This window comes from Lineus longissimus, chromosome 17 (assembly GCF_910592395.1).
Source record: "Lineus longissimus chromosome 17, tnLinLong1.2, whole genome shotgun sequence".
Taxonomy (NCBI): Eukaryota; Metazoa; Nemertea; class Pilidiophora; order Heteronemertea; family Lineidae; genus Lineus; species Lineus longissimus.
In genome coordinates, this window is record NC_088324.1 from 9,881,126 (window position 1) to 9,908,132 (window position 27,007).

At 41.5% G+C, this 27,007-nt stretch overlaps 2 protein-coding genes across 8 annotated transcripts; one reads left to right on the forward strand and one right to left on the reverse strand.

Moving 5' to 3' along the window:
• Positions 1–252: 252 nt before the first annotated feature.
• Positions 253–26,920, forward strand: LOC135501095 (coiled-coil domain-containing protein 180-like). Of its 3 annotated transcripts, XM_064792895.1 has the most exons (34): positions 253–644; positions 1,302–1,498; positions 2,117–2,205; positions 2,733–2,842; positions 3,073–3,177; positions 3,603–3,737; positions 4,549–4,644; positions 4,904–5,067; positions 5,260–5,379; positions 5,726–5,894; positions 6,020–6,142; positions 6,592–6,765; positions 6,897–7,012; positions 7,143–7,260; positions 7,553–7,699; positions 16,276–16,520; positions 16,785–16,960; positions 17,485–17,665; positions 17,856–18,002; positions 18,178–18,354; positions 18,583–18,766; positions 20,345–20,483; positions 20,707–20,815; positions 21,205–21,272; positions 21,661–21,799; positions 22,127–22,168; positions 23,493–23,649; positions 24,013–24,157; positions 24,392–24,552; positions 24,695–24,832; positions 25,042–25,153; positions 25,469–25,585; positions 25,821–25,954; positions 26,172–26,920. In XM_064792895.1, exons 1-34 carry the CDS (start codon positions 567–569, stop codon positions 26,298–26,300), a joined length of 4,641 nt encoding a protein of 1,546 aa, XP_064648965.1. In that variant the 5' UTR covers positions 253–566; the 3' UTR covers positions 26,301–26,920. The 3 variants fall into 3 exon arrangements, with proteins under 3 accessions (XP_064648965.1, XP_064648966.1, XP_064648967.1); XM_064792896.1 differs by lacking the exon at positions 22,127–22,168; XM_064792897.1 differs by lacking the exon at positions 22,127–22,168 and having other exon boundaries at positions 23,511–23,649.
• LOC135501096 (arrestin domain-containing protein 17-like) lies at positions 8,180–14,036 on the reverse strand. Of its 5 annotated transcripts, none has more exons than XM_064792898.1 (2): positions 13,887–14,036; positions 8,180–10,617 (listed from the first exon to the last, which is right to left on the reverse strand). In XM_064792898.1, exon 2 carries the CDS (start codon positions 10,192–10,194, stop codon positions 9,007–9,009), a length of 1,188 nt encoding a protein of 395 aa, XP_064648968.1. In that variant the 5' UTR covers positions 10,195–10,617; positions 13,887–14,036; the 3' UTR covers positions 8,180–9,006. The 5 variants fall into 5 exon arrangements, with proteins under 5 accessions (XP_064648968.1, XP_064648971.1, XP_064648969.1 ...); XM_064792901.1 differs by lacking the exon at positions 13,887–14,036 and adding an exon at positions 13,692–13,867; XM_064792899.1 differs by lacking the exon at positions 13,887–14,036 and adding an exon at positions 13,057–13,214.
• Positions 26,921–27,007: the final 87 nt, after the last annotated feature.

Below are 27,007 nucleotides of genomic sequence, written 5' to 3' on the forward strand. Positions count from 1 at the left end.
AATCGGTCCAATGGGAAGGTGCTATGCAGACTGTAGGAAAAATATGTGTTTAATGAAGGCCATGAAAGCCTGTTCAATTATCTTTAACATGCTACAAGACATGATACACTTTCAAACGCATCTGATATGAAATAACTAAAAAAGGACAACCAAGTCACAGCCAGAGCGAGGACAAACCGTCTCCGACGTCCAATAAATTCTTACGGGGTTTGCGCCCCATAGAAAAAACAGCGCCGTCTGGCTGAGGCTTGGTTAACTGGTGTGTTGCTTAGGGAACGAAATCGATGCTTGCCTCAGGTTTCCCCTTATTACACCAATGTCTACCACATAATAAGCAAATATTTCTTGTTATATGATGACTTTGATGTCAGCTACTTCATTATATGGGATTGTAATACAACTCCACGGTGACATTCTCACATAAATGCGTCTAAAACATTGCCGTAGCAGATGTAAACAAACTTTCCACCATCTTGGAATTATAAGCACATGCATTTGTGTACATTGATGTACAGTGAACTTCATAGTCATTCTTTTTGACTCTTCATTACAATTGAATCGCTGAGATGGCTGAAGTGCATCCACCACGGAAGGCTAGAGTGGTCAGGAGTGGCAAAGTGTACCGGCAAATATTTGATGCAGAGGTAAGATTCAATAAGTTCTGAATGAAATATCGCCAACCGGCGGTACTGGTACCTGCGTACATCGTAAGGAGGCGTCAACGTTGTCACCGCCATCATAGACATAGGCGGAGTCTTGTTGATCATGTCGTGTCGCTTGCCGCCACCAGTGTACTGGTGTCTGATGACAGTTAAATTGATTTGACACTATGACTGGCAGATTGGGTGGTTACGGTCATGCTTGTGACAGAAAAAAATATCAAAACCTCAGTACAAACGTAGTTTTTCTGGGAACGAGTTTACAATCCCCGATCACACCCCAAAAAAAGGTCATCGGTTGACTAACCAAGCACCACTGTTCAATGGATTTATAGTTGAATGCGATCAAACTACGTCATTTCCGATCGGGGATTCTAAAGTTTAGCCTTTTTCTGTTGGCCTTAGGGCGTGCATCCTCATGTCATAACCATTTTGTTAACACCAAGATCATCACTTATTCACTTTGGAAGTAACACTTACAATACATCATGATGGAAGTGGCATTGGCAACAATGACAGAATTGCATCTACAAGGACATGCTGTATAATACAAAGTAAATTGTATTTTTTAACACAGACCTAAGAGAGAGAGGGCAATGCTTCTTTGATTTCACAAGTAAACTATTCCTTTCACAACTTCAGGTTCAACTTGTAAAATCCTACAATGACATAAGTGAAAAGAAAGCCCAAGACCAGCACACTGTGAAAGAGAGGCCAGGAGGTATTCCAGTTGTGAAGGATCAATTGACAAATTCTGGGGGAATGTTGACGGAGCGACAGCGCTACTGGGTGGATGGATTCCCTAATGACAACTTCACCCAGAACCCTGTCTTGTACAAGTAAGGACCACCTCCCCGTATACACAATACTGACTGAATACTGAATTCAAGGGTGGCAGAGTTGAATTGAACCTCTCCCATGATGAGGTCATTGAGGAATTGTCTTCATTACTTATTCATCCAGCACGAACCTTCCTTCTTCCTTCACAGGATATGCATGCCTGTATGATGTTGGTTGTTCCCTGATTCGAGATGCCTAATATATTGTAGAGCCTCATAGCCTAGTGGTTAACACTGCTGGCTACCACGCAATAGGGCCCGGGTTCGATCCCGGGGAGAACCCAGGATTGTATTTCTGGATGAACCGGCGTGGCTTTCAAGGAACTAAAATTCCTGGCTCTTCACAATACGTACATTAACGTATGAAATACTCGAGGGTCTGTCGGATGAGACTAAAAGCCGTGGTCCCTTGTACCTGAGTGTCTATGCCAGGGCAAGTAAAAGATCCTACATAGGTGGACAGTAGCCTATAGTGGACTCCATACCTCCGGCAAAAATCCAATAGGGTTACGACGCCGGTAATGATATGATGATATGATGAATATAGAGGCGCCAAGACATTAGTGAAAAATGTAAACTATGCAAAAATATATAAATTACTTGAATTTGTGTTTTCAGACAAGTGGCCGAGGTTGTCAAGCAGCAGATGAAGGAACCAGAGAGCAGAGTATGTGGCAAGGAAGTCCAGGGCTTGCCAGATTTAGTCAGTAAGTAGGGGCAGGGGCATCTTGACTCTCAAAGCCTTGAACTTCACTTTGCCCTCAGCAAAATCTAATATGGGACATCACATACCCACTTGATCAAAGACAGAGTGAAAATAGGTTTTGACACTGCTTCCACATTGGTATTGAAAAGTCTTGGAGTGCAATGTTATTTTTTGGCGTGCCCATTACTCGAAAACCGTTCTTGAGGAACTGTGTGTAACTGTCAGTACCAGTATTTGCATTTAGGACAAAACTTTGTGCTCTTTAAAGAGTTTCTTATAGCCCTGAAGCGAGTGCAAACATCATAAAGATGTTGTCGTTCATACTTGGCATTATCTTCAGTGTATATGTGCATAGTTGAGCAAATTTTCAATCACTACGGGCACCAAACATACTTTTTCATAGAGAGGCCTCACAGAACATTTTATCAGTAGTTGCAGTACTTCAGTGTACATGTCGGCCATTGCTCTACTCCTGTTGATGGACTGCCATTCGACTGTGACAGGCTTTTATCTAATTGTGTCCTTTAGTTCCAGCCAAGACTGGATCAGATATCATCGACAGGATTGCTCAGAATCGTAAGGAGCGACACGAGGCAACTGTTGAGGATATGCATCAGGAGTTGTCCGTTATCAGTGCAGTAAGTAGATGATATGTCTGTGTCAGTGCAGTCGTATCAAGTGCCATTATGGTACTTCTTCCAGTGTAGCGTTTCTTGAACCATTCTGTTTTGATGATGAAAGCAGTTTTCTTCTTTTTTTGCCTGTCTATACAGTGTGGTTATTCGGCCACCTGTGCTTTTAATCATACAGTCCGGCTTTAAGGATATGATTTTTGTTACGAACATTAATATTTCATCCCCCTTTGCAGGAACTCGAGCCATTGATTGTCAAAGCTGGTGAAGAAACATTGGCGCTGTTATCAGAAAACGACAAAGTCATTGATGCCCTTCTTGCCAAGATTGAGAAAGATGAGGTGAGTAAATGTAGTTTTATGAATATCCTTGAAATTTACAACTTGAATAAATTAACAGAGTGTGACCACTATGGTTAATGCGAGAGATATACCAGCTTTCACTCTCAGAAGGATCGGCACTGTTTAATATCTGTGTCTTTGGGCAAGACACTTTACCCCACTTTTGTCTCTTTACCAAAGTAAATGGGTACATACATGTAGTGATTGCTACGGTCTGTTAGATCATGAGGAACAGGCGCTAAAGTATAAGGCAGTCGAACATACTACCCAGGGACAGGTAATGAGCTTGAACTGAAATATACTGGCCTGAATCTTGGCCGTAATAATTGTCAAAGCTGAGTTGAGCAACTGATATAGAGTTGGAAAAGGGTGCAACTTGTACATAAAAATAGATTTGTCACTTCTTAATGTCCATTTTCTTGCAGGATCTTCTGAAATTTTGTAAAATTGAGTTGTACGATTTATGGAGTGAGATCGAGTCTCAATCAGTCATCAGGCGACAGGCAATTCAGACCCTCGATGACAAACTAACCACATTGGAGCAGAACAGGAAGGATGAGGTGAGAGTTGACATTAAATGAAGGCTGCAGTTGTTACATGATGACTGATGGTTTGAGCCGTCATAAGTATTAGGGACCTTGATAATTGGCAGCTTCCATCAGGTCATCACCAAACCACCTGCCACACCACTGCATCATAAGTGTTAGGGACCTTGGCAATTGGCAGCTTCCACCAGGTGATCACCAAGACCACCTGCCGCACCACTGCATCATAAGTGTTAGGGGCCTTGGCAATTGGCAGCTTCCACCAGGTGATCACCAAACCACCTACCGCACCACTGCATCATAAGTGTTAGGGGCCTTGGCAATTGGCAGCTTCCACCAGGTGATCACCAAGACCACCTGCCGCACCACTGCATCATAAGTGTTAGGGGCCTTGGCAATTGGCAGCTTCCACCAGGTGATCACCAAACCACCTACCGCACCACTGCATCAGGCTATCTTACACATGTCCTGTCTCTTCTCCTCTTCCCACCTCTTCCTCTTGTCGGAGTGACGCAGTGGAAACATCGGCATCATTCACCTCTGAGGTCCCGGGTTCAATTCCCAGTCAGTCTGTCAAAGAGAGTTGCCCTCTGCTGATGTGAGAAAGGAAGCAACCGTCTTTTAGAGTGTATGTTCCCTCTGAATACTCGGTTTCCTCCTCTAACAGGAGTGGCCAAAATTTTGTCTGAAGAGCCATGAATGAGCCAAGTAAGAGCTCACATACTCTCGACTCAATATGTGGGGTTCTGATAAGCAGATTTTGTAGCATAGCTTTACTTCCTCAAATATGCAAAAAGCATTTAGACTTATCATATTTTTCCTACAGATCCGTGAGGTGTTCCGTACCTACACGGAGATGTTTGAAAAGATCTCCCACTTGATGGTGCCTGATCTACAGCGGTTCATGGACAGGGAATCACAGGTAGGACAAGGTGCATGAGAAGGAGGCCAAAAGAGTAGAAACCTTGTTTCTCATCGGCACCTGCAACTAAAGTTGTCGGCACACGAAAATATGTCTTAATATCAAAGTGTTATGATATCCATCCAAATCATGAGCAGCTCATTGATGATGAGATACCAAGTTTATGTCATTTAACACAAGGTCTTTGGTTACCTTCTTGTGTTTATTAGCTTCCGCTTTTGGACATCCCGTCGATGCTTTTAACTTGCTCTATTTCCAGTCCATCAACCAATCATTGTTGAGCAATAAACGTGCATACAGTGACCTCTATGGGAGGTTGTTGACAGCAGATATCGACCGTGAGAAACGGCATCACACGATATGGTGTAAGAGACTTGACGACTGGAAGAGATTGAATACTGAGTTGGCAGTGGAGAACTTCAGGTATGGCATCATTCAGTGTATTCCCTCAATTCGTTTTTTAAGAGGATGACCGAAAAGCCAATGGCTATGACATATGATAGCCGCTGGATCAAAGTACCAGTGTACAAACTATCAAATACATGCACCTGGAATTTGAAAAAAGGACCCAACTTTGGTTAAGCACCCCTGTATTTTGACCTGTGTATTTTCCAGTGCATTCATGCGGAGTGACTCTGTTGTCAGTCCTCCAGAAGTGGAGAAGATCCTGCTGGCTATGATCACCGAGGAGGAATCACAAAACAACAAGAGGCTGGAACTCATCAACTCGCTCAAGTAGGTGACCAAAACAAGGAATGTCGTGGCTGATAGCTTTCAATTTGGTTTACTGGACTACCAAAGTAAACCCAGGCCCTGGACTGCCCATTTGTTTCCCACTGACCCAGTGAAGTACAAAGTTAAGAGACCTGTCTTCAAAACCCTGGACAAACCCATTGCTTTCCCTTTCTTCTTTGAGAAAATAGAGTTCTGATGAGTTGGATTGGATGGCCTTACCAGTAAGCCAGCAGACATGGGGAACACAATATAGGGCTGGTTGAGGCAGACTCATGGCTGTCTTCTGCTCTCTTTAGAGCTATGAGTTCATGACAAAAGTACTATATCAAATGATTAATTCTTTTAGGGAAATGATGCCTCCAGCCTCAACCAAGTCCGCTGTCTACCAATGGAACCAGCAAGTCATGGACATCACCAAAGAGATCGACACCAAAAACCAGGACTTCCTTCAGCGCTTGTATCAGGAGTATGAAAAAGCTTGCCAGAATTGTCTTGTAGCAGTTGAGGAGATGAAGGTACCAGACTAATTTAATTGGCTATGAGTACAAGTTGATTGACAGGTGTCGCAGATCTCGGGGCAACGTGTTGCATGTATGTATTTGTTATTTTTTACTACTGTAATTTTCCGTTCCTTCTTCAGGCCTCATTGATTGAGTCGGGGGTTTGCACGGAGCAGAAGGCAAAGGAGGTGATTAATGAACACTGTCTCCCACTGATCGGAGAGCGGCAGACGCAGTTTGAAAATACACTAGAGACCATGGACGTGAGTACGGTTTGTCCAGGCCAACAAATAGTTGATTAAAAACAGCATCACCTTGGGGCCAACAAAAATTGTTTCTTTCCTGGAGTCATTCAAAATAAACAAACAAACAATGTACCCAGATGACTCAAAAACTCTTTGAAATTAATTCTAAGTCTGTATAATTGTGAAAATGAATGGCTTTTATTCGAAGTATCAAGCAACAAAATTGGCATTTGCATGAAAACTATTCTAAAACGCTGATAGGTTCAACATTCAAATTAGAAGCCAGGAAAAACACTGAAATGACTTGTGAGGCTTAATTCTGGGACATGTTGTTTAGATGATGATGATGATGATGTTGATAATGATGATGATGATGATGATGATGATGATGATGATGATGATGATGATGATGATGATGATGATGATGATGATGATGATGATGAAGATGATGTTAATTTTCTTTTTAGAAAACCTTAGAGGAGGAGAACAAGATGACAATACAGCAGCTGAAATCTTTGTTTAAGTTTGCCCAAGGTAGCGCGCACGTCTGGGACGTCCATGAGATTGGCTTGGCCAGACAGGAACGAGGTTTACAAGAGAAATTAGAAAACTGTCGACACGATCATGACAATGAAAATCAGGTAAATATTGAATTCAGAGTGGCCTTCTCCCAAAAGCTAATATCATACAAAGTCGTTTTTTTTCTGGGTGATGAAAATGTTGTCCTGGTTTATCTTGCAAATCAGTGACGAATTATAAAATTGTTTTTCAGGACAAAGAGGCAAACCTAGACATTATCATGGACAGAATGCGCCAGGACGCATCGGAGGCGGCACTTACAGAGAGCCTCAAGAAAGCACTCGAAATGCTAAGCGCTATAAAACAAGGGTAAGCACTTTCATGTATTTCGATTTCATTACTTGATGGCCCTTCTGACAAACCTTGCCAATAGATCTGCTCAGAGTGGTGACTGCTTAGAAGGGCTGTACTGTACCTGATTGTTCCACTTTGGTTCCAGGTATGAAGTATTCCATGAAAACCAGCTCGACATCGTCAAGTTCTACCCAAGCATGGTAAAGAAAGAGCTTGAGCAATATGACGCTGCCATCTGCAAGTTCTTTGGTGTGCAGAGAGAGGTGAGAGAGTCTAGATCCTTCGGAATGGGGACCCAACAGTCAACTGAAGTCCAATAGAACTTGTGCGGTGACATCACTTTTGACCAGTAGTCTACTAGTTGACGTCAACAACGAAGTGTACCACGTGTGGATCACTTTTTAATGGGAATTAACGTGATGACATAAATGCCGATATAACGCAGAAGTAGCGATACAATATCGCGCAACGTTAAAGCTCCATCGGTGCTTTGCCAAGGTATTCTGAAACATTAAGTATCTGAAGTTCATCAAATGAAATATCACTTGTTTGCAGCAGAAGATTTTTGACACGGAAAGCGAGTCGCCGAGTTCAGCCCGACTTGAGGACGACAGCTCACCAAAGGCCAAAGGCAGCATGAAGAAGAAAACAAAAGCAAAGAGGCCGTCTGATCGTGTGAGGAGCAAGACACCAGATGAAGCTGTGAGTATTTACTTGGCTTGACTGGGTTTTTACTCCACATTGTGTTAGCTATTACTAAGAAAGAAGCACTGCAGTGAGTATTTACTTGGCTTGGCTGGGCTTTTACTCTACATTGTGTTAGCTTTTCCTAAGAAAGAAGCACTGCAGTGAGTATTTATTTGGCTTGGCTTTTACTCTGTATATTGCGTTAGCTTTTACTCAGAAAGAAGCATTACTCTATTTTGGGGCATTTGCTTCTTTATCTTACTGCAAATAGATCATCAAGATGGCAGCATTTTTTGTGCTCCTTGTGTAATTGAAGTCTCGGACAATAGAGCTTGATGTCAGTTGAAAAAAATTCCATGATAAGTATAAACAAGGTCATGACGTCACGGCAGTGATGCACTTCAGGTATGGAGATTCAGGGTAGGCTGTCGAACATTCTATCAAATAAATCTTCATCGAAAGATGATCAAGATAAGAGAAACACTGTGATGGCTGAAAGTGATTTATTTTCAACAAAACTAAGAGATACAATTCTATCCACAAAATGTCTTTGCCTAAAAATTTACAATAATTCAAATGAACTTTTAAATAAAGCTTGAAATAAATACTGCATTAATCGGCCATAGTTGACTGGAATTTATTATTTACATTAACTATACCCTGTCTCCACTCGATTGGTACAAGGGTAGGCTAGAGTGGCTCATTCACCGCCACATATATCTAAAGGTTTACAGTAGTCCAGGCGGTACGCCTAATGGAGAAGTTGGTGCCCCTCACAAACATTTAGCTCAGCACATGAGTGCTTCAAGCAGTTTTTGAATAGAGTTCAATAAGCATAGTACAGCGTGTTTAAGTGCTGAGGTGCATTATCACAGACTGTTTTGAATACCACCAACGTAACCCCTTCAGACCCTATGCAGTTTTGTCACAAAGATTTGAATGAAAAGGAAACCATATCTTAGTTTTACCTGGATGTACAGCTCAAAGAAGCGTCTTTCTATAACATATTTGACTAAGGATGTTTACTCTTCCACAGTGGGGTTGTGGCCTTTTGACAGAAACCTGTAAATGGCGCAGCGAGGCTTGTACCTTTTCAAGGTCCGTGCAGACATCAGGTATGGTATGGGAACATACCAGTATGAACTAGTACAATACCAGTACAAACCTCATATTTTTATGAGAATTTTTCGTCCAAGGCATGTTTTTTTCTCGGGTGTATATTTTCTAGGATGAAACTGGCACTGCTACCCTTTTGCATGAAATTCACAGGACAATATCAGTTTCTCTTTAACTAAAGTGTTCTATGATGTATGCGTTGTGAATCACAGTTTCGTGTTTTCGAACAAGTCATTCTCTAGCGTATGATCTTCAGGTGTATTTTGCCTAAAGAGCGGATTTATTCGCAATGTTCCATCATTGACTGGCCGACTGTAGCCAAACTCTGTATCCTCATACTCCTGCTGCAAGTCAAGTAACTTTTGAATGTCCAAACTCTCTAAAGTTTTACGATCAATCGTCCGACCCATTTCACTTTGGCTCCTTTGACGCCTGCGGACGCCGTTTTCAGTCTGCGATTGAACAGGTGTGACTAAAACAGGGACAGATACCCATAATTCTTTGGCCGTTTCCTTCTTTGTCTCGATTTCGACTTTAAGTACCAATTCATAATGAATATCTATGATGTCGCATCCTTCCAGTTTTGATTCTGGGGCGTACGTAGGTATTGTCAGCTCAGCATTACTCCAGTGTCGACCCTCGCCCCGTGCCATTTCCCACTTATCATTTCGTTTTGATATCACCTGCACATGCGTGTGATTAGAATTTTGAGCATAAAAAGTGCTATGCATGATTAACATTGCGTGTAACCCCTTGATTATTTTTGGACTATGATTATGAATTTCTGCGTTGATATCCATGTCATCCCCGGGGGCAAATCCCTGCCGCTTGAGGGAAAGTTTCGCGGTTACTTTTCCCGTGCGATACTTGGACCAATAGCGCTTGCTCACAGTCCTCTCGACACTCTCGTTGAGCATCATGGCCGAGAATGGAAAGTCTTTATTTGCAATCAGGAACGGCTCACTGGATATTGTCACCGTCTTGCCGTCCTCGGCACTGGCCTTGACCACGTATGTGACGCTGCCGAACTTCCCGATAAACGATGATGGGAGTTCTAGCGGAAGCTCGTAGGAGAACGAAAACTCGTGCCACCCAGACGGCAGAACCATTTTTTCACCTGGCACCAGGGGCGCTAGCGTCACAGTCTGATTAATGTAAGTCTCCTCTGCTGAGAAAGTCTTCGCCAATTCGTCTTTCCAACTGACGCTGCCCATACCGAAGAAGTTTATCCGCAGATAACGTAAAATCTCCTCCCCGTCAATGACGCGTACGAGCACTTTCCCCGAAATATTCTCGCCGGGTCTGAAGTGGTAGTGTGCGTCTATATCATGGTCGAGCTGAATATCCAGTTTGGTTATGCGGCCCATTGTACCAGAATGCTGGTCAATCCTCATCTAGTGCATCAATACTATTTAAGACCAGAAAACGATTTTCAAAGTTTAACTCTCATGAAGCATTCAGAGTTTGGCCCCTTATATGATGCAAATCTTTTAGTTCTTTAATTCTCCTGCTTTCACTTCTCCACAATTTTGATTTCATGAAAGTTATCCCTCCTCTTAACTCAGAAAAATCACTTAAAAGTGCTTATCCTAATATGAAAACGTTGACATTGAGGGCACAGTATCCACTTTTTGAATTTCTCAACATCAAGAAAGCAATTTTTCCGTAATCCTGGTAGAAAATGTTTTAAGTAATCCCAAAATTGTTGTTGAAATTGTTTTCCTCTCGAGTTTCCACCTCAAGATTCCTAATATTTACTTGTTGCTATCTCAGCATTGGGCCGTGAAATATTAATTCGACTTTTCAATTACCAACTCCTGAAAAGATAATTGAAAAAATGCATTATTGATAAGTAAAGCCAGGTAAAAGCGACAGAAATGACTGTGTTGTCTATCGATACCGTCATCTGGTCCCTACTTCTGCCTGAGCTGAATCTGATTCTGAAAAAAGAAAGTGCATTGCAGTGTCTATAATTCATCACATGCAACAAAAATTGCTTGCCATAACAAGAGATTTTTGTCACAATTATTATGGCATCAAATGAAACTTTCTCATTTCTAGGGGTCATGCAACAATCGGCTATCACGGCAACCTGTTATTATATGAAACCGACCGATAACCTATTGCTTGCAGACAAGAAATCCTCATCGAATGATAATTGTCACAGAATATGTCGCAGTGATAAAATTCGATTTTATGGGACATTTTCATTTTTAGGTACCATGCTTTTTCTATGTCCTTAACATTATGGCTACCTGGCAACTTCATGAAGTGGACCAAACGGTAATTGCATTGTCAATTTTGTCCCAAGAGTAACACGCAAACATATCAAATATTTACCAATCACTGCATGTTCAAGTGCTGAGATCCGGCTTTCAATATTAAATGAGGTGTGAATGGTGAAACAAGTTTATGGGTGTGTCCCAAATGACGTGAATGAGAGACCTGGATAAAGTCATCATACGTCTTTTTATCCGTCATGTTTAGTTTTTAACGTCTGCTTCAGAACCAATCAAACCTTGAGTGAATGTCACTCCAATGTACTTTCCTCTCTTAACAATTAAAAAGTGTTTTTTCGATGGTGCTTTATTCCTTATAAATCATCTTGTGACTCTTGAATTGGTCGGTACTATACTTTCACAATGTAAACACTTTGAACATTTTACCAAGACCAATTCTATGAAAACATGGTGTTTGAGTGCTCTCCGAATTGTAACCTGATTATTTTGACAGGATCACCAATGGTTCAAGTCATGTCCTGAAAAGTGAAGTTTGGGTCTATGTCCTGATTTACTGGCCAAGGTCTAACTATCTACCAGTAATGAGAAATCTTTGCAAATTTTTCGCCGAATTTTGATTTTACTCACTTCCCTGTCGAGTTCTGTTTGCTGTTAATGTGTACGTCTCTTAAATCTTGAAATATAATGAACTACATTCTCATTCAATCTGTTCGATATAGCGTTTCATCAGAGCCTCAGGCTGATTTGATATCGGTATGATAAAACATGTTAATCCAACCATGGCTAGGCCTACTCACTCACATTCCATAGGCTTGTAGCAGGAAGATGTCGAAGGTTTACTGGAATGTGTGCAAGATGGGAAGAACAAAGTGTTTGAGGGAAGTTTGAGGGAAGTTTGACCCATTTAAACCATAAAGTTGAATGATAATAGATTCGATTAAAATAAGGAATTTGTGTGTTAGAGGGGCTCCTAACCTGTGGTGATAGGGACTGTCAGACTCATAATCCGAAAAAAATGTTAGATCGATACCCGACACAGGCACACCACTTGTGGCCTTGGGCAAAGTACTTTACTTCCATTGATTGAATAAGTCATCAGCATCATCATCATTAGGGATGGCAATTTTACGAACAGAGTTCCCATGTAAGCATCTAGGTTGACAAAGATTGTCACCAACTTGAAATTTTTGCTATCGGTTCTCTTTGGATATCATAAGTTTGCAACTGTGCTAAAGTGCTGACTATTACTCTGTAATTGCAGGTTATCAGTCGTTAGTTTTAGCAATATTTATTTTGACCAGCTAGCTTGAATTGTTTGCCAATCATAATAGAGCTAGCATGGATTATTCATCACCGTGGGTTTCAATCTGTTACTGTTTACATGATGTAAACATCAATCGCTCTATGTATCACAAGCTTTTAGTCCCGACATAATTCTGTCTGAGAGAAAAATCAATCATATTCAAACAACGTGCTTAAAAATGTTCTCTTTTGTCATTATCGCAATCAATCTCGTTAACACTTTCAGTGCCATCTGAAATAGATTTACGTCACTTTCCTAGGAAATTAACCTTCTTCCAGCTGCAAACCTCTGCTATAAAAGCTTCAATGTGACACCGGCGATAAACCATTCAAACGTATACCATAGTTGCAATGAAAATTGCCTGTCTGTTGGGCACTCAACATAAAAATTGGTGCTGTCGTACTCAGTCTGGGACTGTGGAAGATGAGACCATCACAAGCTACACTTGAATGACATGGTCCAGCTTGCCTAGTTGGTTTAGTTTGAATCTCAGTTTTAGATCTTAATCAAGTGACAGAACAATGAAGATGAAGTGCCTTGTCCAAGGTCATAAGTGATGTGTTTATATCAGAAATCAAACCCACCATGTTTAGAATCCCTGACAGCAACGCTTGGCCTTTTGGGTGTGATTTAGACTTGGTATAGAATCTGTCTTTGTTCAGGATACTCTGCACTTTTACTACCACAAACATGATATGAATTATAGATCTCACCATCCGTGTTTGTCGAGTGAAGTAGGCTTGTACCAGACACGAGTATGTCAAATCAATTAGTGAGAGTCGTAATGTAAAGAGTCATTGTCCAAAATGGGTAGATATCAAATAAAAAATACGATTCCTGTAAGCACCGAATTGTAGACACAAATGCAAATAGTCAAATCCACGGGAGTTAGCCGAGCGATTGATTCCACACACGAGTACTAACTAGTCATATCAATTGTGTGCATTGTGGGTGTGGTATATATGATGGGCACAAAGAATGCTATTGATATATCCTACTTGTGTGTATGTATACGATTCTTACTTTGTGCGCAATCAGTGCGTAACCACTGGCACTGACATCAAGTGATGACGGACCAGACTTTCGAGGACTTGTCATATACAGTGGATCCTCCCTGGCCCTTAGAGGACACCTCTCTACCAAAGGACATCCTCTCTATCAAGGACACTAGATTCAGTTCATGAAGACTTAGGAATAAGCTATTAACTATGGGCTTTTCCTTGTCCATAGAGCCCAACTATGACTCTGTATCCATGATATAACTATAAAAAGCCTACTGTAGTTACGAGAACAATAAGTTTTGAAGGAGTAAGCTTGTTTATCAGAAACATCCACAAAAAATTCTCACCTGTCTGGCTGTGTCTTGTGATGTCAAGAAAATTAAAAAAGAACCAAGATCTCACCGATAATTTGTGGTCCTTCCTCATCTATACGCCTGACTTATGACTATGAAGTGTCCAAAACACAAGCTATAGGCCTATTATAACCCAGAATATCCGTTTGGAAAAACAATTTGTCAGAAATATCCATAAAAATGTCTCACCTTTGATGACAAGAAAATTCCATAAACATGGTGTCACCCATGATATGTGTGGTTGTTCCTCGTCTGTAGGCCTGGCTGTCACTATATGTATCCAAGACATAAGCTAGAGGCCCACACCAAACATGATGAATATAATCTATATAGACATTGTCCGGTCACCGGAATTTGTGTGTGTGCACTTTGTATAACCCACAAGTTCAATACCACGTTTCAATCCAATGATTTTGAAAAATTGTTTTCATACTTTGAGGCCACGAATATCAGTATCAATCTTAGCTAATTATTGTCTAGTCATGCACATGTGTCTCAATCATCACCAGGAAATTGTAGGTCATAGGTCTGAGACCTGCTCTTAGCTTGTTCAATTCAATTGGTTTGCTTTTTGACATCAGGTTCTCGAATCGAATTTGATATTGAACTTGTTGAGGCAAAGACCCAGGAGGGCCACGAAGCCGCTATTGATGATGATGAAGTACAGGTCCATGCATATGATTGTAATGGTTGGGTGCAGTGAGCCTAATGATATCCTATCAACCATCTGCCCCGCCCATGTTCTTTCTACTCAACAATCAACACATGTCGGGAAAATCATACTGTTTTATTGATTTTCATTGACTGAAGCATCATGTTTTTTATATGTGAACAATGACATTGCACGACTTAGTGCGGAAATGTGTTTTAATCGTACAAACGATGTGTTTGTATCATTTGTCCGGGAAATGGATCAAATATTTTCCTTATTGTTTTAGTAAATTTCCTGTTTAACCAGGTCATTTCAGTGATAGTTTCGAAATTAGCCATGAAGCTCACCAGGTAGTGCCGAGTCTATTCATATTGTCAAAAGTCAGGCAATATAATGTGTCACCTTCAAACCCCTTTGACATGTTTGACTATCAGTAAAATTTCTATCCCCTATACCCCCCAGCCCGCCCTCCGCACGTCAATGTGTTGTAAGAGATGCCACAAACTTACCATTTAATCCATGTAATGCTCCATTATCAAAAAGAATAAAACAGAATTTCGAATATAGACGTCACACATTGAATGTTAAACTTTCAATATCGGAGAATATTCTGACCCAACTACCAATAGTTTTATCATTGTATCCAAAACGAGACAGATTGATTGTTCAATACCATTACGCGCACACTACACACGATGCTGGGCAATGATACCGTTCTCCCGCGCCATATGAATCAGCCGTTCAGCGTGTCAGGCACTCTTGAATTTCCCACGAAGCACTCTGACACCTGGATATTTGTTCTGTTCACTTCGACAACAACGTCAAGTTGTGTTATAAGTGAAAAATAATTGATTCACGCCCGGTTGCGGAAGCTAGGCTTAAAGGCCCAGTACATCTATCTTTGTTAACATGATCACCAAATATCTTTGTGCCAGTTTCTCATGAAATGGGCTCAAGGTCATCAGGATTGGTGTACTCAAGCCTTAATGTGATATTTTGCCTCTCCTGTGTGAGCATTGTCATTGATTAGCACTGACTTTACCTTGTATTCAATCAAATCAGTAGGTTGATATTTCTTCTTTGGGTGGAGCTGATTATTTTCATGAAATCTAGACATTGATTGCCTGGGCACCTAATTTTTGAACCTAGTTATAGCTGAACATGTCATTGGCAAAGTGGTTGGCGTTCGAGTCATAATCAGCATGTCGTGGGTTCAACTCTCCAAAGGAGATCACATCTGTTTCAACTCTGAGTCCTTGAACAAGACACCTAACCGAACCCTGCTTTGCTTCCCTTGGTCTCCAGCCTTACTCAAATAACGTTTACTTTCATGGCATTTTGCTTGAATATCCTTGTAGACAAAGACAATCCGCCACATAGGGTTAACTAATTATGTACGTGCTCTACTTTGTCCATTGAGCTTCTTAAGATGAGAAATATATCCTTGAATAGGTCAATGAGAACTGGTTTGGGCGACCATTGTCATCTGCAATTGCAATATTTATCATATATCTTTCATTCATTCAGTACATAGCCCATCCGACGACATTTTGCCTGCAGGTTTTTCGGTATATCGTTTTACCTTGAATCATGTGCCTCGGTCAAATAATAAGGCTGGAAGAAGTTAATATTGTGCTTCTTGCTTTAGGCAAACAAATTATATCTATTGCTTTTCTCTTGAAGAAAATTTGATAGCTGAATAATTTGCTGATTAAGCTGGGTTCTTATGTACCCATAGAATATTAAAAACTTCCTTTTGCTGTTGCTGAGTTCCTCTCCACATCCCTACCAAGGGAACTACACCTATCCCGGCCAATTCCTTCCCATATCAATCAAAAGGGAACCACAACCTCCCAGCCAGCTCCACCCTTTGGAAATAATCTTGCAATCTTACCCGTCTAAATCTTTCAAATTTGTCAATTTCAGCGAAGCCCCCTCCCAGCAGCCGTAGCAGAGGTCCTCTCCACGTCCAAGGGAACACAGTTTTTCGTCCTGACCATCGCCGGCGAGCATGGCATACAGCCCGATGAGCCATCTAAGGAGAAGACACCGGTTGGAGGAGATGGTGATGATGCTGCCACCTTCATGACCGAGGTAGAAGTGGAGTCTGTGCCCAAGTATATCTCCACAATTCACATCACCAATGGCACATTCAACGAAATTAAAAAACAGTATGTATTTTTTTATGAGTGCAGATGGAAAATATCATTGCCCTTCTTGGCAAGTGACTGAAGTGGTTCCCGCTCGGGCGCTGTGGTTTACCGTGACGATTTTGCTGCTTTCTTTACCAGCTTTGTGGTACTAAGCAAATACTTCCATCAAAATCATTCCAACATGTGTGAAAGCTGCTGTAGTTGACACTTAGATTTATGGTTGCAATATCATAATGACAGTGATACATGTAGATACGTCATAGTCAATATCTTCATCAATAGGGTGCGCCTGAACTTCCTCGACCACCTGGAGGATTGGGTGAACCAGGCCATTGAGCGCTCAAACAGCGTGGTTGCCGCAAAATGTGAGGAACTGAACAGCGAACTGGATCTGCGCCAACATCTTCACAAGCCGAGGTCAAGACGTGCCGAGATGGACGTGCATAATGTTCGTGCAGGTAAGACTCAGGAGTGTTAGAAAGTCTGTATAAAGGGTGTGGGGCATGTTGATTATTTGCAAGTTAAGTCTTTATGGTAGTGTAGTGCTTAAAGTGTCCAACTCGTGATCTGACTATAGGTTTCGGTACTGGACACCAACACATTGCTCGTCTTCTCGGGCAAAGTGCATACAATCCATCATCCTTTCAAATGAGATTGAAACAGTGATTCCTTGTATGCCTGGTGCCCTACATTGCAAGGGTAAGCAAAAGTCTTCATCCATGTGTGAAACATGTGTGGCTTAACTGACTCCACCTTTCTGGATGTACAAATAGACTAAACCACTGCCACAAGAACACTATTGTGCAACAGTGCTCACATCTGTGTGAGACAATGCTTACATTTGTGTGCAACAGTACAACAGTGCTCACATCTGTGTGAGACAATGCTTACATTTGTGTGCAACAGTACAACAGTGCTTACAATAATGCATTCAGAAGAAGCTGCTCGTGACACAGTTTTACGTCATCATTCTTTCCTACAGCCGAGCTGGTGATGCACAATGAACGAGTGACCAGACACTGTCGGGGAATCACACAGGCCCTGAACGACCTGAAGCAACGCTTCAACGACCTGACCCACGAGCACAACAAACTGCTCGAGAAGTTTAGGAACGACATAGAAGCACTGGAAACAGTGTTTGTAAATGCGACGAAATCTTCCAAGTAAGTACTGGACAATTTGTCTTCATGGGCTGTCCTATTCTCAATCGAGCAATTGTACCGACATCTACCTGTCTGTTACTTCTAAATACCTCTGCCATGCCGAACTTCTATTCAAAGTATATAGTGTTTATAAGGCTGACTTGCTTATAGATTTCTACTAACGATAATTTTTCAACCCTATCTCTTTCAGACTGATTGCGTTGTCAAACACCCTGAGTGAGGAACTGGAGAAGTTCATGAATCAGATCAGAATCAGCCTGCGTCACTTCAGGAAGCACGTCGATGACACCTTACAGATGTTGCGAGACTCCAACGCTCGCTTCATTCGCTCGTTCAAGTAAGTTGATTGGCCATTAATCCCTCCTCAGACTTTAAAATAAAGACTACAGAGGAAACCTATGTTGTCGAAGAACCGCAGAAGTGACAGGGGCTGATGTTTCCACCTGGCATGGTGGGTTCAGGTCAGGCATCAATGGGTTCAACTGATGATATCATGACATTTTCTTCTGTAGAATTTTCTCCGATGGTGGTAACTTCTGTCCTGAGGAGATTGAGGAGTATCGTAAACGCCTGGAGAAGATGTCCCACAAGATCGACTCGTCTGAAGGTTTCATCATGTCCGACCTCGAGGGTATGGAGGCAAAGCACCTCGAGAAAGCCACAAAGGTCTCAAATGAATTTGAGGACAGGTGAGTCTCAATGTGATATGGGTAGTTGTTTTGTGATCAAAGATATCTTCAGAGAAATTGCCTTTTGTTGCTTTTGCCGTTTTCTAGTGCCCTCCTGATTCAGATTGGCACTACATCAGGCTGCTAAAAGAGTTGGAAAGCCCTGCTCATCTATCTTTTCTTTGATCTGACATGTCTACAATCGTCGTCATCCAGTTCAAAGAGTACCATGCTGCCCCATATTTCCAGGTTCAAGAACCACATGATCGACCTCATCTTCATGGAGAAGATCGCGCGCTGGCTGACGAACTCGCAGGTCAAGATCAAGGCGGAGGTTGCCTATAGCAACACCCACGCCCAGAAACTAGCCCAACATCTGATGGACTTAGAAAGAAGGATTGATGCCTGTCAGAGGCCTAACTTGGACAAGGAGGTGAGATGTCAATCAAATATAATTTAGGACGTTCATCTTTTTGAGAAAATAAGTGACAAAGGTTATCATAGACGTTCAGTTAACATAGACATCGTGTTTCCATTGATGTCGAGTTTACATAGATGCTGAGTTAACATTGACATCTTGTTTCCATTGATGTCGAGTTTACATAGATGCTGAGTTTACATTGACATCTTGTTTCCATTAATGTCGAGTTTACATAGATGCTGAGTTTACATTGACATCTTGTTTCCATTAATGTCGAGTTTACATAGATGCTGAGTTTACATTGACATCTTGTTTCCATTGATGTCGAGTTTACATAGATGCTGAGTTTACATTGACATCTTGTTACACTTTGATGTCGATTTCAGAACATTTTTGGGTGACCTTACTATAAAATGAGCTGAATAGAAAATGTTAGCTCTATTTCGAAGTCTATTGCATATTTATATTCATCCAACATGTTTACAGGACACTTCTGAGGAAGCTGAGGTGTGTAAAATACCGTAAACCTTGCATATGTCGGGCTCGACTGGACCAGAATTTTTGTCCATCATATACAAAATCTGTCATACACATCACCAACAGACTTGGAACTTGGACAGTTGGGACTTGGAAGATCTGGCCAATGCGAGGGTCGGGTTTGTGCGAGTCTGATGTATCTTCTTCTTAGCATTCGACAGCAGTCTGACGTATGCAAGGTTTCCGGCACAATATTCATTGACAATGATTAGTTGAATTTTGTTAGGTTCTAAGTTACATTACAATTCATTATAAAATCATGTGTAATTTTGGTTTGCTGAATTAAACATTTCTTTGTTTCAGAACATTTATATGTTTCCTGTGGTAATTTATGAGCAGTTATATGTTTGAGTATATGTAGGCTTGTACTTCTGAGGTGGTATCTTACATACTTTACTGCAACATGATGGGTCAGGTCATCAACGGGGGAACTGGGCCATTGTCTTCTCTCATTGGCTGCTGAGCTTACCTTCAGTCTCCACCATGATCAGCTACCACACCATCTTGCTTAACTGAACATGTTCTATTTTGAGCACAACTGTCATTTGATAATGCAAAATGAATTTTCAATGCACACTTTGGTAAAATTTGTGATTTATAGTTTTAATTGCACAACTCTTTAGGAGATTTAAGATAAGGTGTCTTGTGTTCGTAGAATAGTACGTTTGATGTTTGACTTAGAGTGGCCATCGTATGCTGTAGTAGTTTTATGAGGAAGACATCTTTCTGGTTAGTTTGTGCTACTTGAGTCAATTCTTGTTGGGGATTGACACCCTTGGTCACAGATGCCACAAAAACAAAAATAGGCTACTCTCAATCAACTTCTTTTTGTTTTTTCATTAAAAATCCCAACGGGCCTAAAATTTTGTATTGGTGAATTTTAGGTCTCTGGAAAAACATATGAGGTATCTTCATCAAAGTTTGAAATCGCTGTACTCAGATTTCGTTTTATCGCCTGATATATTCTCGAATGGCACAATTTGGAGGGAGTGTACGGTATCAACCATGTAGAAAAATGTAATCATAAGTGTTCTATCCCCTATCTTTTTGCAGCAAATCACACCAACAGAGTTGAATGCAAGTTTGAAAGAGATTTTCGATGCCTTCTTGGACAGAGCGTCGTATCTGAACTGTCTGAAAGACCCGACGCTCCGACCCCAATCAGCTGTGATGCAAGGAAATCCTGCATTAGGTGAGCAGCCTCATCTTCATCAAATACATGTTGGTTACTACCCAGGCCTCTGACTTTGCAATTCCTATGAACATCTCCTGATAAATGATCTAGGATGATGGACCTGAGTTGATCAGTTGTGATGTCATGTAAAGTTTGTTGCGCATAGCATTGGTCCTCATAGTAATGTTTCTCATTTGATTTGTGCTTTATTTTCGCACGCTGACTTAAATTTACCTTTAAGGCGCAGCTCGTGTTGGATTCTCATCTGAAGTCACACCGACCCCGATAACCAAGGCTGGCAAGCAGCCGGTTGAGGATCCCTCTATTGGTGTCATCAAGAACATCCTAAAGTAGGTGTTGCAAATCCCAAGTGGAGGAATTCAGGCAAAGGCACACATGGGTTCAATTTTGACTTTGATCACACTGTTGTCAGTGTTGATCTTGAATCAAAGACAGAGTCAGTGTCTCGCTGTGTAAGAGTGGCTCGGACTCTCAGCTTGGGGTCAGAGATCCCTTGTTCAAATCCCACAGTCGGCGTGAAACTCTAGGCCGGTCTCTTTGTCTTACTTGCCTTACTCCACCAAGGTGTAGAAATGGGTAACGGGAAATCTTGACCTAATCACGAAACAAGACTGTGGCCTATCATTGTAACGAATCAACCCCTTCGCATCACACCATGCTAGAAATGTCCAGTCCTATTCAAGACGATTTTGTTTAAAGTTTGAAAGTTGTTTTCCAGGACACAGAAGAGCCCGTCGAAGAGCCAAACTGGTGCTGGTGGTGAAGCAGATGGAGAGGTATCCCCAGGTGAGAGCAAATTCGCGATATGAATCGCTGTTATATGTGATCTGATTGCTCAAGTTTTAATGGTGAACTGAAATTCTTTGGTTGGTTTTAATTTGATCGTATAATAATAAACATTAAAATCAAACATGCCACTGTGAAAAATTTGTAATTGTACAAGCCACCCTGCGTGGTGTCGTCCCCTAGGATTGATGCGTTCCATTAACCGATATTGTCACCATAGTTTCCAGCCACTCTACAGACAAAGTCCACCACACACAGGAACCCTGTGAGTCAGGTCTAAGTCTTTCCCACAAGTAACCAAAGTCTGCTACAGTCTTGTGCCGGTGCCTTCTGCCTGGCTCCACCCCATTCTGTGCTGTTTTGCAAACTGCAGATCTTTTATTTTCAGTCAAAGTTCGTGAACGTCGGCCGACGATAACTCGCCCGCCGACAGACGACATGGAAGGGAAGCTGAAATCAGCTATGAAGAAGGTCAGCACTGTTAATACTCCGGTGCCGTTTGACCCACCCAAGAGAGCTTTGTCAGGGTAAGTAAAGAGTTACAGCATTCGTAATGGAAATGAGGATAAAATTCAATATCAGTTTAAAGTGTAAAGCACCAGTATTTCCATAGTTCAGACCCTAATGAATGCATTTCTAAATGATAAATTCTATGATAAATTGATTAGTTTTTAATCCAGAAGTGATGGTCTTACTTCATTAAGGCAGAATATTTTGTCCAGTTACACTGCACGGACGCAATGTATAATGTACTGTGACTAATACATCATGGAGGCTTACACTGGCAGAGAGATTATGCGTGCATATGTCTACTGTGGAGAGTGAGCAATAATGTACCTTGTGTCCTATTTTAGGCGACGGATCAGCACTCTTAGTGGGTTTGGTAGTATCGTGAGGTAAAAGCCAAGTCTCTTTTAAGCAGTTCAAGTTACATGTAGCTGTTAAACACCTTACTAATTCATCTGGCTGAGGTGGTTATAAGATTTTATGGATCATTTGAAAGCAGACCTATACCATTGTCAATATTATCATTCTTACAGCTTCAGTATGCTTTCATATGCGGGAACAGTCCATAGGTACAGAGAAAAAAAGTAATCCGTAATTCGCCTCTTTCTTGATCAGCGCCCCTTAATAGGGAACATTGTTAGGGAGAAACAGAATGGCTGACCCCATAACTTGGCAAAGTTGGGCCCCTCCATTGCAAGGACGCTCATCTGGAAAGAGACAAATTTCTGAAGTGGCGTGGAATATTAAAAAAGTGTTTTGTTCCATCCCATGTGTGCCTATATAATTGTATGGTTTTAAGTGACATAAAAAAGATGCAACCCTGAATGATCATCTAATCATTTGATGACTGAAGAGTTCTAATTGCAGCTCCTCATTAAGCACCACCTACAGTATGTGTAATCATCAGATGAACTAATCAAACTGCACCCAAACTAATATAATGTGTTATTTTCATTTCCTACCTAACACCAACCATTTCAATTGTGGATGTGAACTAATATACTAACATGTAAGTGATTCTGTGAACATTTCAATTGTGCAATAGTTTCTTTATCAATGTCCTTGTAAGTCATTTGTGAGTTTTTTGATGGTGTAAAATGTCTTCATTTTAGTATTTGTACGTTGTCAGTGACGGTTTCTGTCTGTGCAAGAATTCTTTTGTTGATTTGTTAGAACGAAGTATGTGTTGTTGTTTTGAATGAAGTAGATAGGAAATTTTGGTAGTGGATATTTTGTGTTGTACCTCGAAAAGAGATATAGATTTTGGACATGAGATTTTTGGTCTGGTATAATACAGTGGAACCTCCCTATTAGGGACACTCTCAGACTGACAAGTGCTGTCCTTAATAGAGAGGTGTCCTCACAGATAAGAGAGGTCAAATTGAATGGAAACAACCACTTTGGGACCAAAACTAGTGTCCTTAATAGAGAGGTTGTCCTTAATAGAGAGGTGTCCGCTAAGGGAGGTTCCACTGTATTTGTAAACCAGTAATGGTCTAGGATTCCACTTAGCAGTGATGTTCAAGTTGCTTAATGCTACATGCTACATGTTACATGTAGCCCTGTTGTAATGAGGTGACCAGCTCTGCAATGGCTTACCCAACCTTAACTCGTAACTTAATTTAGTATATTGCTCTTGTTTGAAAATGAACCAAAGTCATTTAATCTATAACATCTCGTCATATAATCTACAATACAGCTTCTGTCTTACAGCTTGCGTCGCACCACCAGCAAGAAGCAGGATAAGAAGTACATCTTGTTCACGGAGCTGGACGACCCGGAGCATGAACAACTCGATGCCAGCCACTTCCTGCTCAAGATCAAGAAGATCATCAAAGATGCGTCGGAGGGTTTGAACGCTGCAAGTGAGGTGAGGTTCTTTTTGGCGATGTCATGAATTGTTGCAAGACTGACCTCTGCCACCCTGCTGTTTATGCAGGTTCCCAACTTTTCAGGAAGGAAGATCTGAACAAGACATGAGGGAACATGGTCTTTTCTGGGCTGCTGGCAAGGGGAAAATTCCTCAAGGCCAAAATTTCCTACTGATACCAATTCATTTTGGATGCAAATAGCAGGCAGCTTAGGTGTGCTCAGAGCTGCATGTCCATTCTTTACTTAAGTTTGTAACTTAGTCAGTCAGTGATGCCGTCCTAATTGCCCTGTAACTTGTGACCTGTTTGAAATTTCTCTGGGATAATTTTGAAATGGATTTTCATGACACTCCCTTTTGCAGACCTACTATCGTCACAAGGGCACACGCCCCGTCACCCGACCACAGGCACTGCAGGAAACATTTGAGCAGAGTTCAGATACCATCGTCCAGAAGCTGATGTCATATTTCCACCAAGCTGACGAGTACCACAACCAGTGTCTGCAAGGTAAGAATGGGGAACCTGGGTTCCGATAAATATTTTTAGCTCATGAGAGTAGGGGAAAGATCAGGGGATGAGTGGAATTTGCCAAGCAGGTTACTTTCCATAATTACCTCAGCAGGTTGCCCAACAGGGCAGTGTTCAAGCCTGAGGAAATCTCAGTCTTTGATGACACCATCTCTCCCTAAGGATCAGTAGGGGATCTTTTTACCTGACTGTAATCGAACTTGATCATTTCAGAATTCCGTGTCCAGTTGAACGAGCTTGAAGCGTCTGTGTCGAATGTGCCTGGCCTGGTCATCAGGGAGCTGCTGACGTCACGGATTAAGACTGTTGCCACATCCCAGGAGGAGTTGGAGGCACAGTTCTCGGAGAAGAAGAGCGGCTCTGATAACAAGAAGGTAATAAACAGCCCCAATTCCGGTTTAATTACTTTATGTATTGTCAACGACAGCATTTGACCTGCCATGTTTTGCATGAAGTGGTAATGCTAGATGGGCAATGGTTGCCTAGACATCTATAAATATTCCATATTTCTTGCAGGAGGGCCACCAGAACATGTTGCGACCCACGCTCGGACATCCGCAGCAGCGTGAGGATATGTTGGACCTCTGCAAGACCGAGGACGACCGGCGTCGACTGTATCTTGAGAACATAGAGGAACATACCCAGAATCTTCAGGTGAGTTTAAAGGGGAACTATACTCCATTTCACGAGAAGTGGCATTTTTGGTAATTTTGCACAAAAAATGAAATATTTGAACAAAAAGTTATGTTTCATTTGAAAATTCAAAGTCCAAGGTATCTCTAAAAGCATTTCTCAGTACCAAGGGTGTCCCTATAGAGAGATTCTACTGCACTCTTCTCTGACAAATATTATTTTGATTTCAGGCTGATGCTGTGAACCAGGCTGAAGTCTTCATCCAAGAAGTCGCAAAACTCTCTGAACAACTTTTGCTGCAGTTTGACAGTCTTCTGACAGTGGATGATGTGGAGAAAGGAAGTAAGTTGGTCTGAAAAGATGTTTTCAGAATTTCTGGGAAATAGAATTTGGTCCGGGGATGTTAAAGATGTGTGTAAGTCGGGTGGCCTAACTGTGTTAATGAATGAACAATGATCCGTCAACCCCTATGCCAGCAAGATACTGGCAATTACTCATTGCTGGAGAGAAAGTAGTGCCATGCTCAAGGACACAGTGCTGATCCTTACGGGAGTTTAACTTATTATCTCTTAGTTACATGTATATGTATATAGGTTTTCCCGTCGTCTTTCACCACAGTGGTTGTATTGATAGAATATTTTGTTCTCGTTTCACCAGGGGTTGAGCCCAAGAAGTATCCCACCAGCGAACTGATCCGCCGCAAAAATGCTGGTATGGCTCTCGAGGATGACGAGAGCAAGACGGCTGTACCCAGAGGCAAGAAGACTTGGACAGGTGAGGAGAAAATGTTGTGTAAACTGGTATGAGACATTTCCGACTCGAGGAAGATTTCTTTGTAGTGACGACATACAGGCATCCATTTTGAACATCGGACCAGATATCTGTTCAGTGACCTTCTAGTCAACGTATCGCCTAAAAACGACTATGTTGAAGAAGAAGAAAAACAATTTCCAACTAAAGACATATTTCACTTGCAAAAACTTACCCAATATTATTTGATTCATACCAGGTGTGCCGAGACATGAATTGGCGGTGGTCAGTGATGGGAAACTAGCCAAGGCGAAACTGACAGCCTCGGTTACAACAGCTAAGACGACCTTCGGACATACTTCTACAACCAAGGCCAGGGATCGCGCTTACCTGGTAACAAAGTGGCTTTCCACCTCTTGCCGAGGCTGTAGCTTAAATTTGATCCTCATTGGTTTCATGTTGCTGACTGACAAGAGCCTCAGGCTTTGGGCTGAAGGGCATGAGGTCCCTTTTTTGAACCACATAGTCGGTGTGAGACTTGAGGCATGGGCCTTTTCCAGGAACTTTTTCAAGGAATACACTTCTTACTTTTGTTTTAAACTTTTTCCAGGAATACAAACAGAAGTTTGAAGAGATATTGGCAAACATTGAAGAAGAGAAACAATGTCTTATCACTGACGAGGAGAGGTGGACGGACAGTTGGCTGACATCTGTGGCCAAGGTCAAAATGCTGTATTAAAAAGGTTGACCGTAATTGTAAATGAATGAGGAAGTTGGGCAGGACAACTTGTGGAGGGGGTTGGGGGGATGGGGGTTCTCGTTATGTTTCCGTCCAAAATTGTTTTGTTTGTTTGCTAAATTACAGTGCTGTAGAATAATGATATCGTTTATTTTTTCTCGCAAGTTTCTGTCCAAGACCAAAATTGTTAAAAGCAATGGGCAGTAAGTTGGCCTGATAAATTACTGCTGGACATCACTAGATAGCACTCCTTTCCTGCATAAGAAGCTGTTTACTAATGCAGTCTACATTGCAACAATGACAATGCCGTCTCTGTTTTGCTTGTTTTCTATCTGCTATTTCATCCCTGCACTGATTTACCATGATTCCGTCCACACTTCAACGATCTCTTTAAGGCCAGTTGCGTGACTCTGTGATGTGTGCATCTACGAGACAAGACCGACATGTTTTTTTGTCTTGTCAGTTGTCTTATTGACGTGATTTTAGAGTACGTCATTTCATGTTCATGTTTTTGACAATATGTAAAAGTATCTTAGTTTGATTTATTTTCAAGTTTGATAACATTTCATAAACACTGCTGTATAGATCCAATATCATATTTAAATAAAGAAATAAACAGACTTATTTGTTTACTTGAATTCTTCTTTGAATGGTTTGTGAAAAGTTATTATCTACTTTATTGAATTGTCCGAGTTGTGTTGCGATTA